General features: G+C 43.7%; 2 protein-coding genes across 2 annotated transcripts; both read left to right on the top strand.

Moving 5' to 3' along the window:
- Positions 1 to 2,294: 2,294 nt before the first annotated feature.
- Positions 2,295 to 2,834, top strand: LOC110893513. Its single transcript, XM_022140619.1, has one exon. The coding sequence runs from the start codon at positions 2,295 to 2,297 to the stop codon at positions 2,832 to 2,834; it is 540 nt and encodes a 179-aa protein (XP_021996311.1).
- A 213-nt stretch (positions 2,835 to 3,047) lies between these two features.
- On the top strand, positions 3,048 to 12,569 carry LOC110893512. Its single transcript, XM_022140618.1, has 3 exons — positions 3,048 to 3,310; positions 3,410 to 3,419; positions 12,030 to 12,569. The coding sequence occupies exons 1-3, from the start codon at positions 3,048 to 3,050 to the stop codon at positions 12,567 to 12,569; spliced, it is 813 nt and encodes a 270-aa protein (XP_021996310.1).
- The last annotated feature ends 1,613 nt before the right edge of the window (positions 12,570 to 14,182 follow it).

Here is a 14,182-nt window from a genome sequence, read left to right as displayed (position 1 = left end):
TAACTTTAAATGCCATGGTTGTGAAACAATAATTCTGTTACAACACTCCCCGACGTTTCCGCCACGATTTGATGTTTTACGTGGTCGGGGTGTGACACATTATGGGAGATTTTAATACGGCTCTCAACAGAGAGGATAAATCTATGGGATCGTCATCGATTTCAACTGGTATGCGTGATTTTCAGGAATGTGTAGATAATATTGAAGTCGTTGACATCAACCGTATGGGGATTCATTTTACTTGGAGTCAAAAGCCAAAAAATGGGGTAGGGTTGTTAAAGAAGCTGGATCGGGTGATGGGAAATACGAACTTTATTGCTGAATTTCCGAATTCCATGGCTATCTTTAAACCGTATAGACTCTCGGACCATTGTCCTTGTATTCTTTCGTTCCCGAATGCTGCTAGATTAAAACCGAGGTCGTTCAAGTTTGCGAATTTTCTGGTTTTTAAACCGGAGTTCCAGGAGATTGTTAATAGCAACTGGACTACAAATGTCAATGGTGTTCACCAGTTTAAAGTGGTTAAAAAGCTTCGTTTGCTTAAGCATCCGCTGCGTTCTCTCCTATTTAAACAAGGTAACATTCACAAAAAAGTTGAGAAGCTTCGATCGGATCTAGATTTACTTCAGCAAAAGATTGATCGGGATAATGTAAATGCTGAGTTGCGAGCAGCCGAGAATGTTATTAGCCGTGATCTCCAAGAAGCGTTACTTGACGAAGAGCGATTTCTGAAACAAAAATCTAAAGTAGATTGGTTAAGTGCGGGAGATATGAATTCTGCGTTTTTTCACTCTTCTTTGAAAATGAAAAATCATTGTAGTCGCATTGAAGCAATTAAAGATTCGGATGGGAACCTTTATGAGGGTGATACGGTGTTTCACCCGTTTGTTAAGCATTACGAGAGATGTTTTGGATCGCAAGGTGATACATCCCTTAATCCGGCTCCGGATTTATTTTCTAAAAGGCTCTCTCCTCAGGTAGCTCAACATATGATCCGCCAAGTCTCGCCAGAAGAAGTTAAAAGGGCGATGTTCGGTATTGGTATTGATAAAGCCCCGGGACCTGATGGTTACACTGCGGCGTTTTTTAAAAGTGCATGGCCAATTGTGGGTAATGATGTTACTTGTGCTATCATTGATTTTTTTGAGACTGGTAAACTTCTTCGTGAATTGAATCATACTAATATCGTGCTGATTCCGAAAACTCCTACCCCTTCGACAGTCAGTGACTACCGTCCGATTGCTTGCTGTAATGTGCTATACAAATGTATCAGTAAAATCGTTGCGGATAGGATTAAAGGGGCGCTGGATGATATTGTTAGTATAAATCAATCGGCTTTTGTTCCAGGGAAGCGAATTTCGGATAACATTCTGTTGACGCAAGACCTAATGCATAATTATCATCGAAATGTGGGTCCTCCTAGGTGTGCTTCTAAAGTGGATATTCAGAAAGCCTATGACACTATTGACTGGAGATTTCTCAAAAGTGCTTTGCTAGGCTTTGGGTTTAATGAGAGGATGATTGCATGGATTATGGTGTGTGTTTCGACTGCATCTTTTTCTATGTGTGTGAACGGATCTGTGCATGGTTTTTTTCCAGGTAAACGAGGCTTACGGCAAGGGGATCCAATATCCCCTTATCTTTTTACCCTAGTTATGGAGGTTTTGACGGCTATTCTTCACCATGCGGTTCGTATTGATTCATCTTTCAAGTTTCAAAATAAATGTGAAAAACAGCAGATTATTAATCTTTGTTTTGCGGATGATCTGTTCCTTTTTGCGAGAGGAGAAGTTAATTCGGCCAGGTGTATAATGTTTTCTCTTTCTAAGTTTACAAAGATGTCGGGTTTACAACCGAGCAACCAAAAGAGTACGATATTCTTTTGTAATGTCAATGGCCATGTAAAGAATACGATTTTGGATCTTATGCCTTTTGTTGAAGGTAACTTGCCGGTTAAATATTTGGGAGTGCCCTTGATCTCTACTAGGCTCGGTTATAGTGACTGTCGAGTGCTTGTGGATAGGCTTCAAAAGCGTATAAATCATTGGAGGAATAAGTTGCTTTCGTTTGCGGGTAGGCTTCAGCTTATTACTTCTGTTCTCTCAGCTATGCATATTTATTGATCATCTGTTTTTATGTTGCCGACTCGAATTGTTCTGGAGCTTGAAGCTTGTATGCGGAATTTCCTTTGGTCTCAAGAGAGTTCGTATTCTAAAGGTAAATCAAAAGTTTCTTGGAAGACCGTTTGTACGCCAAAGTATGAAGGTGGATTGGGTATTAGACGTATAGGGGATATGAACAAGGCTCTTATGTCTTATCATGTTTGGAGCATTGTCTCTAAAAGGGAGTCTTTATGGGTAGATTGGGTGCATAGTTACAGGTTGAGAGGCAAGAGCTTCTGGATGTGCAAAACCCCAGCTAATTGTTGTTGGTCTTGGAGAAAGCTTGTGCAATTGCGGCCTCTAATTAGAAATCATTTATGGTCGGAGTTAGGTAATGGCGATAACACTTCGGCTTGGTATGATTACTGGAGTGATATAGGGCCGCTTGGGGATTTTATTTCGCCGAGGTCTATTACCGATGCAGATTTTAGTCTAGATGATTCTGTGGCTAACATCTACTCGAATGGTTCTTGGGCGTGGCCTTTGGCTTGGAGAGATATTTTTCCGGTTCTCATTCAGTTAGACCAGGTTCAGTTAACCCCAATGAAACAAGATAGATTGTTGTGGAGAGATGGCAGCGAGATTATGGAGTTTTCCTCTTCTTGCGTGTGGCACTCGTTTCGGCACACGGCTCCGGAAGTGAATTGGTGTAGGATTGTTTGGTTTGCGTAGTCTATTCCCCGACATGGCTTTTTGATGTGGTTGGTCCTTAAAGGTAAACTTTTGACTCAAGATAAAATTCTTAAGTGGGATATTTCGCGGAGGAAGAACATGAATATGATGTGTTGCATGTTGTGCTACCAGAACTATGATTCACATCCGCATTTGTTTTTTGAATGCAAGTATTCGGCTCAGGTTTGGTATAATATTCGTAACAAGGTAAACATGGGTGATGTTAGTTCCAAATGGCAAGAGATCGTGGAGTGGCTGTTGGCTCGGGCTCGGTCTAAATCGGCTAGGAATTATATAGCCAAAATTCTGGTTGCGGCTGCGGTGTACTTTATTTGGCAAGAAAGAAATGCTAGAACTTTTATGAATCAGTTGAGGCCTCCGGAGAAACTTAGTGAGATTATTTTAAATACGGTCCGATACAAGCTGATGGGAGCTAAACTAAGGGATACCTCAAATGTGAGGAGACTTCTTGAAGAGTAAGAGATTCGTGGGAAGCATGATGAAGATGATGGCGGCTGAGTAATTTTGTCTTGTTTTCGTTCTAGATTTTAGTCTAGTGGTGTTTTTCGTTGTAGCTTTACGTTGGTTTGTTTCTTGCTGTTTCCTTGTTCTACTTTCATGGGGCATGTCTCATGATTGAACTAGTGTAGGCGTTCTACACTACTTGTTTTTTTGGTTTGTGAATATATAGAATCACCGGGGTAACCCTTTACCCAAAAAAAAAAAAGAAAAAAACAAATCAACAGTTTCAAACTTAGTTAATATTCGATCAAACAAGGGTTTTATCCAGAAATCATGCATATTCATACTTGTTCATATCATTAACATCAAGGACAATCACAATCGGATCATACTCATACATGTAACAACCGATTATATTATCCATTCGGTTCTAAATCATGCAATCCTATCAATATGTATGTGAGCCGATTAACATGAACACTAAGAAACATCATAGTCAATCATGCTAACAGAAATTCTAGATCATGTAATCCGATTAATAACAACATCATCACATAATCACACATATTAACATGAAATCAGTAAACATACACTAACCGGATTCGAAGATTAAAAACCCGTAAGGTCTCGAGTTGCAAGAGGGTTGTCGCCGGCTTCAAGAGAGAGAGAAGGAGAGTGTGTAGGGTTTGTGAACTTTGTGTATGTTTGGTAAAAAATGTGAGATGTTTACAACACCTCATATGTTATGCAATTAGGGGGATGGGCCGAACCCATCTTGGGCTGCCCTAAAGGTTCCGGTTACAATCATACGGCCCAAATGGGCTTATCCAAACGGTTCAAGCTAATTAAGTTGTGCGACCCAACCGGGCTTGTGTGCATTGTGCGATCGAGTGCAGGTTGTGCGGTTCGGTTCATGTAAACACGTAAAACAAAACATTCACGTAACATGTAACATTATCACAAAATCACCGATAGTTCATACAGTTAACACGTAATAAAAGAAACGGTTAAATACGAGTTGTCACATTATCCCAACTAAAAAGAAATTTCGTCCCGAAATTTGGTACGCACTCACTGAGGAAGCTAGGTAAGTTGTATAGTTCACTGGTTTTCCTGGGGTGTCACATCCCCCCCCCCCCCCCCGTTGATCTGGAATTTCGTCCCGAAATTCCGCAGTAGTAGCTTCAGCCTCAGTAGTGGTTGCATTGGTTCCGAATAACTGGGGATACTTTTCTATCATCTGGTCTTCGCGTTCCCAGGTGTATTCTGGGCCACGTTTGGAGTTCCAACGAACTCGGACAAGAGGGATTCTCTTGTGTTTGAGGACCTTAACATCCCGATCTGTGATTTCAACTGGTTCCTCGACGAAGTACAACTATTCGTCGATAGTGAGCTCTTTTAAAGGAATTATGAGGGTCTCATCTGACAAGCATTTCTTCAGATTCGACACATGGAATACGTTGTGAACTGCCCCGAGTTCTGCTGGTAAGTTTAGCTTGTAGGCTACTTTGCCTATTCTTTCTATGATTTCGAACGGTCCGACGTACCGCGGATTTAGTTTGCCCCGTTTGCCAAAACGTACCACACCCTTCCAGGGTGAGACTTTAAGTAAAACCCGGTCCCCGACCTGAAATTCCAATGGCTTCCTACGCTTATCCGCGTAGCTTTTCTGACGGTCGCGTGCTGCCGCCATGCGTTGTCTTATCTGTGCAATCTTTTCCGTGGTGTCCACTATAAGTTCTGGACCCGTGATCTGACTATCCCCCACCTCTGCCCAACAGAGAGGTGACCGGCATTTACGCCCGTTCAATGCCTCGAATGGAGCGGCCTGGATGCTGGTGTGATAGCTGTTATTATACGAGAACTCCACCAAAGGGAGATGCTTTTCCCAGCCGTTGCCGAAGTCGATAACACATGCCCGAAGCATGTCTTCTAGAGTTTGTATCGTGCGTTCAGACTGTCCATCCGTCTGAGGGTGATATGCTGTGCTCATGTCTAGCTGTGAGCCAAAAGCTTTGTGCATTGCTTGCCATAGTTCTGAAGTGAATCGTGCATCGCGATCCGAAATGATAGAGTTGGGCACCCCGTGCCTTGAGACTACTTCTTTCAAGTATATGTCTGCAAGTGTGGAAAACTTGTTCGTTTCTTTGATTGCCAAGAAGTGAGCAGACTTGGTGAGTCGATCCACGATCACCCAAATAGTATCGTTCCCACGCTGAGATCTAGGCAGGCCTGTAACAAAATCCATGGAAATTTCCTCCCATTTCCACTGTGGTATCTTTGGTTGCTGAAGTAAGCCTGCTGGTTTCTGATATTCTGCCTTGACTCTTGCACAGGTTAAGCATTTGCCGACATAAGTGGCAATTTGGGCCTTCATGCTAGGCCACCAATAAGTAGTTCTGAAGTCGTGGTACATTTTATCTGAACCTGGATGTATCGAGTAGCGAGACTTGTATGCTTCATCCATCACAAGTTCTCGTAAACCGCCGTATAGTGGGACCCAGATACGTCCCGTTACGTAGTAGGCGTCGTCTCCCTTCTGTTCTAATTGTTGCCTCGAGCCGCGTAGGGCTTCAGCCTTGACGTTTTCTGGTTTCAATGCTTCTACCTGAGCATCTCGTATCTGTGCAGGAAGACTAGACTGAATGGTGAGCTGTAAGGCTCGTACACGCCTAGGTGCAGTATCTTTTCGACTGAGAGCGTCAGCCACAACATTGGCCTTGCCTGGATGGTACTTGATGGCGCATTCGTAATCGTTCAGTAACTCGACCCATCGTCGTTGACGCATGTTCAAATCCTTCTGCTTAAGGATATGCTCGAGACTCCTGTGATCGGTGTAAATTGTGCACTTGGTACCGTACAGATAGTGTCGCCATATCTTAAGCGCGAAAACAACAGCTCCCAGCTCTAAATCGTGCGTCGTGTAGTTCCGTTCATGAACCTTGTGTTGGCGCGAAGCGTAAGCAATGACCTTGTCGCGCTGCATTAACACACATCCAAGACCCTGGATGGATGCATCACAGTAAACCACGAAGTCGTCTGTGCCCTCTGGCAATGAGAGAATAGGTGCACTGCAAAGTCTATCCTTTAAGTGCTGAAAAGCAGTTTCCTGAGTATTACCCCAACGGTAGGTGACACCCTTCTGTGTCAGTAGCGTAAGCGGCTGTGCGATCTTTGAAAAGTCCTTGATAAACCGTCTGTAGTATCCCGCCAAACCCAAGAATTGGCGGATTTCAGTTGGTGTACGCGGTGTAGGCCAGTTCCTGATCGAGTCTACCTTGGATGGATCAACATGGATCCCATCCTTATTTACTACGTGGCCTAGAAAGTGGACTTCACGAAGCAAGGAGTCACATTTCGAGAACTTGGCGTACAGCTGTTCCTTTCGAAGAAGTTCCAAGATAAGCCGTAAATGCTGCTCGTGTTCCTCCTGACTCTTGGAGTAGATCAGAATGTCGTCGATGAAAACAATGACGAACTTGTCTAGATAGGGTTTGCACACCCTGTTCATAAGATCCATGAAAACTGCAGGCGCGTTCGTAAGCCCAAATGGCATGACTAGAAACTCGTAGTGACCGTAACGAGTTCTGAATGTTGTCTTGGAGACGTCCTCCTCTCGGACTCTCAGCTGATGGTAACCTGACCTCAAATCTATCTTGGAGTAGTAGCACGACCCTTGCAACTGGTCGAATAAGTCGTCTATGCGCGGAAGAGGATAACGGTTCTTCACCGTCACCTTGTTGAGTTCACGGTAGTCGATGCACATCCTGAAAGTACCGTCCTTCTTTTTCACGAATAACACTGGAGCTCCCCAAGGCGAAGAGCTTGGACGAATAAAACCCTTTTCCAAGAGCTCTTGTAACTGCTTTGACAGTTCTTCCAGTTCAGTTGGAGCTAAATGATACGGTTCTCGAGCTATAGGTGCTGCTCCTGGAGCGAGCTCGATTTGAAATTCGACCTGTCGATGAGGCGGTAGACCTGGTAAATCTTCAGAAAACACCTGAGGAAAATCGCATACTACTGGAATATCCTCCAACTTCTTTTCCTTCGCTGATGTATCAGTAACGAGTGCCGAAATAGCTGTGTGACCCTTCCGCAAACATTTCTGAGCCTTTAGGAAAGAGATGATGCCAACCACAGCACCACTCTTATCGCCTTGAACTTTGAGAGGTTCCTGACCAGAACGGGGAATACGGATGATCTTCTTGCTGCACAAGATCTCTGCCTGATGTTGGGATAACCAATCCATCCCTATAACGATATCGAAGCTTCCCAAGACTATGGGAATAAGGTCGATGGAGAACGCTTGACCGGCTAAGACAATATTGCAACCCCTGACTACATGCGTGGCTTCTAGACTCTTACCATTAGCTAATTCTACTACATGTTTGGTGGTTAAGAGTGTTGGTGCACGTTTTAGTAATTTACTGACTTTCAAGGACATATAACTTGTATCAGCACCCGAATCAAATAAGACAGTAACATAAATATCGTCGAGAAGAAACTTACCCATAACCACATTGGGATCATTCATTGCGTCACCCTGACCTAGCACGAAAGCACGACCTCGTTCCTCCATTGTTGTTGTTCCCATTGCCCTGGTTATTGTTGTTGTTGCGATTTTGGTTCTGGTTCAATTGAGGGCAATCACGTTTGAAGTGGCCTTCAGCCCCACACTGGAAACATCCCCGGTTTCCACGCTGTGGCTGCTGCTGCTGGTTCTGTGGAGCTGGCGGTGGGAGTTGCTGGTTCTGATTTGCTGGTCGCGCACTCCTGCAGTCTTTAGCTTCATGACCCATCTTGAGGCATCTTTGACAACGTTCCCTGCGACATCTTCCACTGTGGTGTTTGTTGCCCCTACTACACCATGGGTGAATTCCCCGATATCCACCCTGCCCCTGACTGCCTGATGATTGCTGATTCGGACTCTGGTAGTCATTTGTCTTGCGCTGCTGTGCTTGCGACTGAACAGGAACTGATCCCTTGCTGGAATCCCCCTCCCATTTTCTCTTGTTGTCACTGGGAGTAGCAGAAGTAGTGACAGCAGTAGTGGTAGCACTGATGCGTTTGGGCAGCTTGTTCTGTTCCACCGCCTGATCCGTAAGGCGATGAGCAAGACGCTGAATGTCTTGGATGTTGTCGAGGTTTGCCGATGTAACATGGCTCTGAATCTCTGAGGCTAGACCCTTGAGGTACAATTCGATACGCTTGATTGGAGGGTCCACCATGGTTGGACACAAGATGGCCAGTTCGTTCGACCGTTTCGTGTAGGCTTCAATTTCTGACCCCGTCATTTTCAGGTGGTAAAACTCATCTTCCAACTTGTGGATGTCATCCCGCGTGCAGTATTCACGTTTGATGAGTTCCTTAAAATCGTTCCAAGGGGTGGCGTTAGCAGCTGCCAACCCTAGAATCTGAACTTGCGCGTTCCACCAGGTTAGCGCGATTCCTTCCAACGTACCAGTGGCGTACTTGACCCTACGAGCCTCAGGGCATTCACACATCTCGAACACTGACTCGAGCTTCTCAAACCAATGGAGTAGTCCCACTGCTCCTTCCGTGCCACTGAATGTGCTTGGACGACAGTCCATGAAGTTCTTGAAAGTGCAAATTGGTTGCGGTGCATGTTGACCTATTGTGTACGAATAGGGCAAAGTTAAACACAAGAGTTGGTTTAGGAGTGTAGGATCTAAAGATCCTAGTGTGAGTTATTACTACAGGATATACCTCCTGCTTGTGCGGCTGCAAATGCCGCAGCAACTTGTTCGTTAATGAGAGCCGTCAACTGGGCTTGAGTCATGTTAATTCGTCCAGACATGATCTTCATAGCAAAGATAACATCGGTAAGAGAGAGGTTCGTGTAAAGTGCGATGACAGAAGAGTGTAAGCACATAGGCATTCTCATGTAATAGGGTCATGTGTATCTAGGCATACTACGAGCAAAGTTCTATATAGTTCTAGCATGTAGGCAACAAACATAAACCATATTACCTAGGATGTCGAGTCTTGCCCGTGGAGCGAAGCGTCGTTGTGGATCGTTGAGAGCACTGTTCTGGTTATAGTCTGGTTTTAAATAAAAAACGTTTTCCCCATATTAAAACCAAGTTCTCTATAACCAATGGCTCTGATACCAATCTGTCACACCCCCAAAATCCACCTGCGGAATATCACCGCTTGGGAGCGTGACTGACCAGGATCGAGCCATCAATCATATCAAACATTGTGTATAGTAGTTAAGGTAATTCATAAACCCAATTCAATACGATTGATGTTCAAACCAAACTTTGTTTAAGTAGCGGAAGCATGTAAGTAAAACCCAACATAATTAATAATGTATGAAATGTCATAAGTGTTCAGCAAGCATTCACGATCCATTGCCCACAACGACCTGCTCCTCCCTGTGCAAGCTCCATAAGTACCTAAGGTCCTGCAAGGCATGCAGCAGAGAGTCAACAACTAGTTGAGCGAGTTCACAGTTAACAGTTCAGTAATAGTATAGTGTGAGTAGCATTATGTTCGTTCGTTATGTCATGTATCGTATCAGTTTCCATCGCGGCCTCCCAGGCAGGTATGCAAAGCTATTAGGGGATGTTTTTCCCAAGTATTCTAGACTAGGTTTATTCGTATCGCGGCCCCCAGGCAGGTGTGCGAAGATTAGTAAATTTAGTTCGCGGCCTTCCTAAGGCGGGTATGCGAAGTCAGTCATAATATCGCGGCCAACCCTTGGCAGGTGAGCGAATATCAGTTCAATAAGTGTTACTAGTCTAGCCGTATCTTATCGTTAGGTTCTACCATCTGAGTATATACAAATAGTCGTCCAATCCCATTCCCACCCGGGAACCCCATGCCTTGGCTGTGTGAACTCACCTTGGTTTGCTCGGCAGATACACAGAAAGTTCGAGTAAGCTATAGGGTGATCAACCACGTCCTAGCATGGTTATCATACAAGTCAGGTTCGTGTTCGAATATAGTACATAGGTTCTACACGTATTATGGCAAATATAATCATGGCATACACAAGTATTCATAGCAGTCCAATAGCAGTCAGGTAAACAAGTCCAAGTATCCGGCCCAAGTCAATTGGGCTCGTAACAGTGAAAGTCCAATAATAATGTGCAAGTGTTCATGGTCTCGAGTTGAGACTAACGATCTCGAGTCGAGACTAAGCGGTCTCGAGTTGTACTGGTTTCGAGGTCTCGAGTCGCAACAAGGAGGTCTCGAGTGGTCATGGTCAAGTCGAGACTACACGGTCTCGAGTCGCAACCGGACCCGCAACCGTGGTCTCGGTTTGTGCTGCTTGTGTTGGTAATGTGGTCTCGAGTCGAGACTAAGGGTTCTCGACTCGCAACCCGTGTCGAGACAAAGTGTAACAGACTTCCTGATTTCCATAATTTGCAGCTCAATCAGTTCCGTAATATTAGCAAACAGATTTAGCAGTTTCACAATTCAAATCAATCAACAAATCAACAGTTTCAAACTTAGTTAATATTCGATCAAACAAGGGTTTTTTCCAAAAATCATGCATATTCATACTTGTTCATATCATTAACATCAAGGACAATCACAATCGGATCATACTCATACATGTAACAACCGATTATATTATCCATTCGGTTCTAAATCATGCAATCCTATCAATATGTATGTGAGCCGATTAACATGAACACTAAGAAACATCATAGTCAATCATGCTAACAGAAATTCTAGATCATGTAATCCGATTAATAACAACATCATCACATAATCACACATATTAACATGAAATCAGTAAACATACACTAACCGGATTCGAAGATTAAAAACCCGTAAGGTCTCGAGTTGCAAGAGGGTTGTCGCCGGCTTCAAGAGAGAGAGAAGGAGAGTGTGTAGGGTTTGTGAACTTTGTGTATGTTTCGTAAAAAATGTGAGATGTTTACAACACCTCATATGTTATGCGATTAGGGGGATGGGCCGAACCCATCTTGGGCTGCCCTAAAGGTTCCGGTTACAATCATACGGCCCAAATGGGCTTATCCAAACGGTTCAAGCTAATTAAGTTGTGCGACCCAACCGGGCTTGTGTGCATTGTGCGATCGAGTGCAGGTTGTGCGGTTCGGTTCATGTAAACACGTAAAACAAAACATTCACGTAACATGTAACATTATCACAAAATCACCAATAGTTCATACAGTTAACACGTAATAAAAGAAACGGTTAAATACGAGTTGTCACATTAATGCTGCGTTAAACATTGAAGATGCGTTATATGGTACTTCGACTCAATCTATTGGCATGCGGGAGTTCAATGAATGTGTCCAACAAGCTGAATTGATGGATATTAATGCTCACGGTTTGCAGTTTACATGGAATCAAAAACCAAAGAGTGGAGTGGGTCTCTTGAAAAAGATTGATCGAATAATGGGAAACGTGGTTTTTTTTTGGACCAGTTTCCTTCTGCTTACGCGATGTTTCACCCGTTTAGAGTTTCGGATCACACACCTTGTATCCTGAAAGGTCTGGGCACCAATGGATTTCGGCCAAAACCGTTCAAATTTCCGAATTTTATAGCCTCTAAACCGGATTTTAAGGAAACAGTTAAGCTTGAATGGATGAAAAGAATTGAGGGGGTCACTATGTTTTCGGTTGTTAAGAAAATGAGAAACTTAAAAACCCAAGCTGAGGAAGATTCTTTTCAACCAAGGAAACTTGCATGTGAAAGTTAGTGATTTGCGGAAAAAACTCGATGAGTTGCAGGTCCAAGTGGATCGAAATCCGTTGGATGGTCAGTTGCGCCTTTTGGAAGCCCAATGCTTGAAAGAATTTCAAGAAGCCGCTTATGATGAAGAATGCTTTTTAAAGCAGAAGTCGAAGGTTGAATGGTTGTGTGCTGGAGATTCGAACACGAAATTTTTTCATAACACTGTCAAGTCCAAGAATGCTAGAGTCAAAATTTATAGTGTTGTGGATTCTATGGGGACGAGACATGAAGGTGAAGCGGTAGCTGATGCCATGGTGTTACATTATTCGAATTTTTTGGGTTTCGAGTCTCAGGTGGAATCGGCAAACTTGGATAACTTATTCTCTAATGTTCTATGTAATGATGTTGCCGAGCATATGGTTCGCCCGATTACTCGTGAGGAGGTTAAGAGCGCCATGTTTAGTATTGGAGATGATAAAGCTCCAGGGCCTGATGGGTATACTTCGGTTTTCTTCCAGAAAGCTTGGGATATAGTAGGGAATGAGCGAACTACTCCGATGGCTTCTCTCTGGCGATTCTGGCGACTCAACCTGTAAAACCCTAGTTCTTGATTTTCAACCTTAATCGTGATTGATCTGGGTTAGGGATTGAGGTTTTGTCGTGCCTTCTGAGTAGGGTTGCTAGACTTTACCTTGGTTTCTAGTCTTTTGATTTCTTGATTAGGGTTTTCGTTTGTTTCTGTTTAGGGTTTCTTGAGTATTGTCGCCGTGGGGTTTCTTTCTTTGATTCTTTGTTGCACGTGTTGTTTGCTTTGCATGGTTTGCTGCTTCTTCTGCTATGAATTCAAGAAACATGTCTCCTCAGGATGAACGTAACATGTATGCAAGTTTTTCAAAGGATGATAGGGGAAAGCCACCGTTATCTGTTGGGGGTTTTACGTCGGTCAGCACTAGCGGCGATAAGGGTTTGGATGATTTAGGGTTTCGGTCGTTCTCTGATAGGATGTACGGTGATGTTTTCATTACTTCGAAGCCTGTGGAGGTTCAAGATTTACGTAACAAAGCGTCCATGTTTGCTAAACCTCTGAACATAGATGGGAACCCGCTACTGCCGAGGAGGGGTAGTCAACAACCGATTAATGTCATTGACGAATTGGAAAAGATCACCGTTCCAGTTCAGGTGGGGAATACAGATAGTGTTAATGATCAGGAGATGAACACAAGGAATGTCTCTTATGCTGCTAAGGTAAAGATGAATGCTGTGCAGAAAAGAGAAGTTAAGTTCAGAAAGATGGATTCTGTGGAGAGTGTTAAAGATGCGGATGTGGTCATTCCGAGAGAAGTCGTCCGTCAGGTTCAGGAGAAATTTGACAACGTTCTGTATGGGTATTTTTTAGGTAATCGTCTCCCGTTTCCTGTCGTGGAGTATTATGCGAAGAATGTATGGTCGAAGTTTGGTTACTCAAAACTTATGATGAACTCGGATGGTTTCTTTTTCTTCAAGTTCGACACGAAGGAGGGTATGGCCAAAGTGCTGGAAGGGGGTCCATGGTTAATCAGAAAGGTTCCTTTGTTTTTAAATGTCTGGTCGCCATCTGTTAGTTTGAAGAAGGAGGGTATCAAAACTGTTCCGGTATGGGTTAAAATGTTCAATGTTCCGATTTCGGTCTACACAGATGATGGTTTGAGTTTATTAGCGTCCAAGATAGGAAACCCGAAACGCCTTGATGGCTACACGGCTGATATGTGTGCGGATAGCTGGGGTAGGAGCAGTTTTGCTCGGGCTCTAATTGAGATAGATGCGGATAACGAACTGAAAGATCATATTGTCGTAGCCATCCCGAAGCTGGATGAAGATGGGTACGTTACTGAGCGGGTGAAAGTTGAATATGAATGGCAGCCACAACGTTGTTCGGGTTGTTGTATCTTTGGACATAATGATCAGACTTGTGTTAAGAACGTCCAAAATAAAGAGAAACAAGTGGTTATTGATGAGGATGGCTTCACTGTGGACAAGAGAAAGGTGGCTCGTGGGGGAATGATGCACAAAAAGCAAAAGCCAAAACAGAAATTTGTTTATCGTCCTAAAGTGAACAAGTATGGGCCGAGTACGTCAGGCACGAAACCGGATACGGAGAATGTTGCTAAGAATGGTAAGGTACATACTCATAACCCTTTTGATGCTTTACATATGGATGATGGGGACGCGG

Source organism: Helianthus annuus, chromosome 7, assembly GCF_002127325.2.
Source record: "Helianthus annuus cultivar XRQ/B chromosome 7, HanXRQr2.0-SUNRISE, whole genome shotgun sequence".
NCBI lineage: Eukaryota > Viridiplantae > Streptophyta > Magnoliopsida > Asterales > Asteraceae > Helianthus > Helianthus annuus.
The sequence above is the reverse complement of the archived record's forward strand: the minus strand, read 5'-3'. Positions and strand labels throughout refer to the sequence as shown.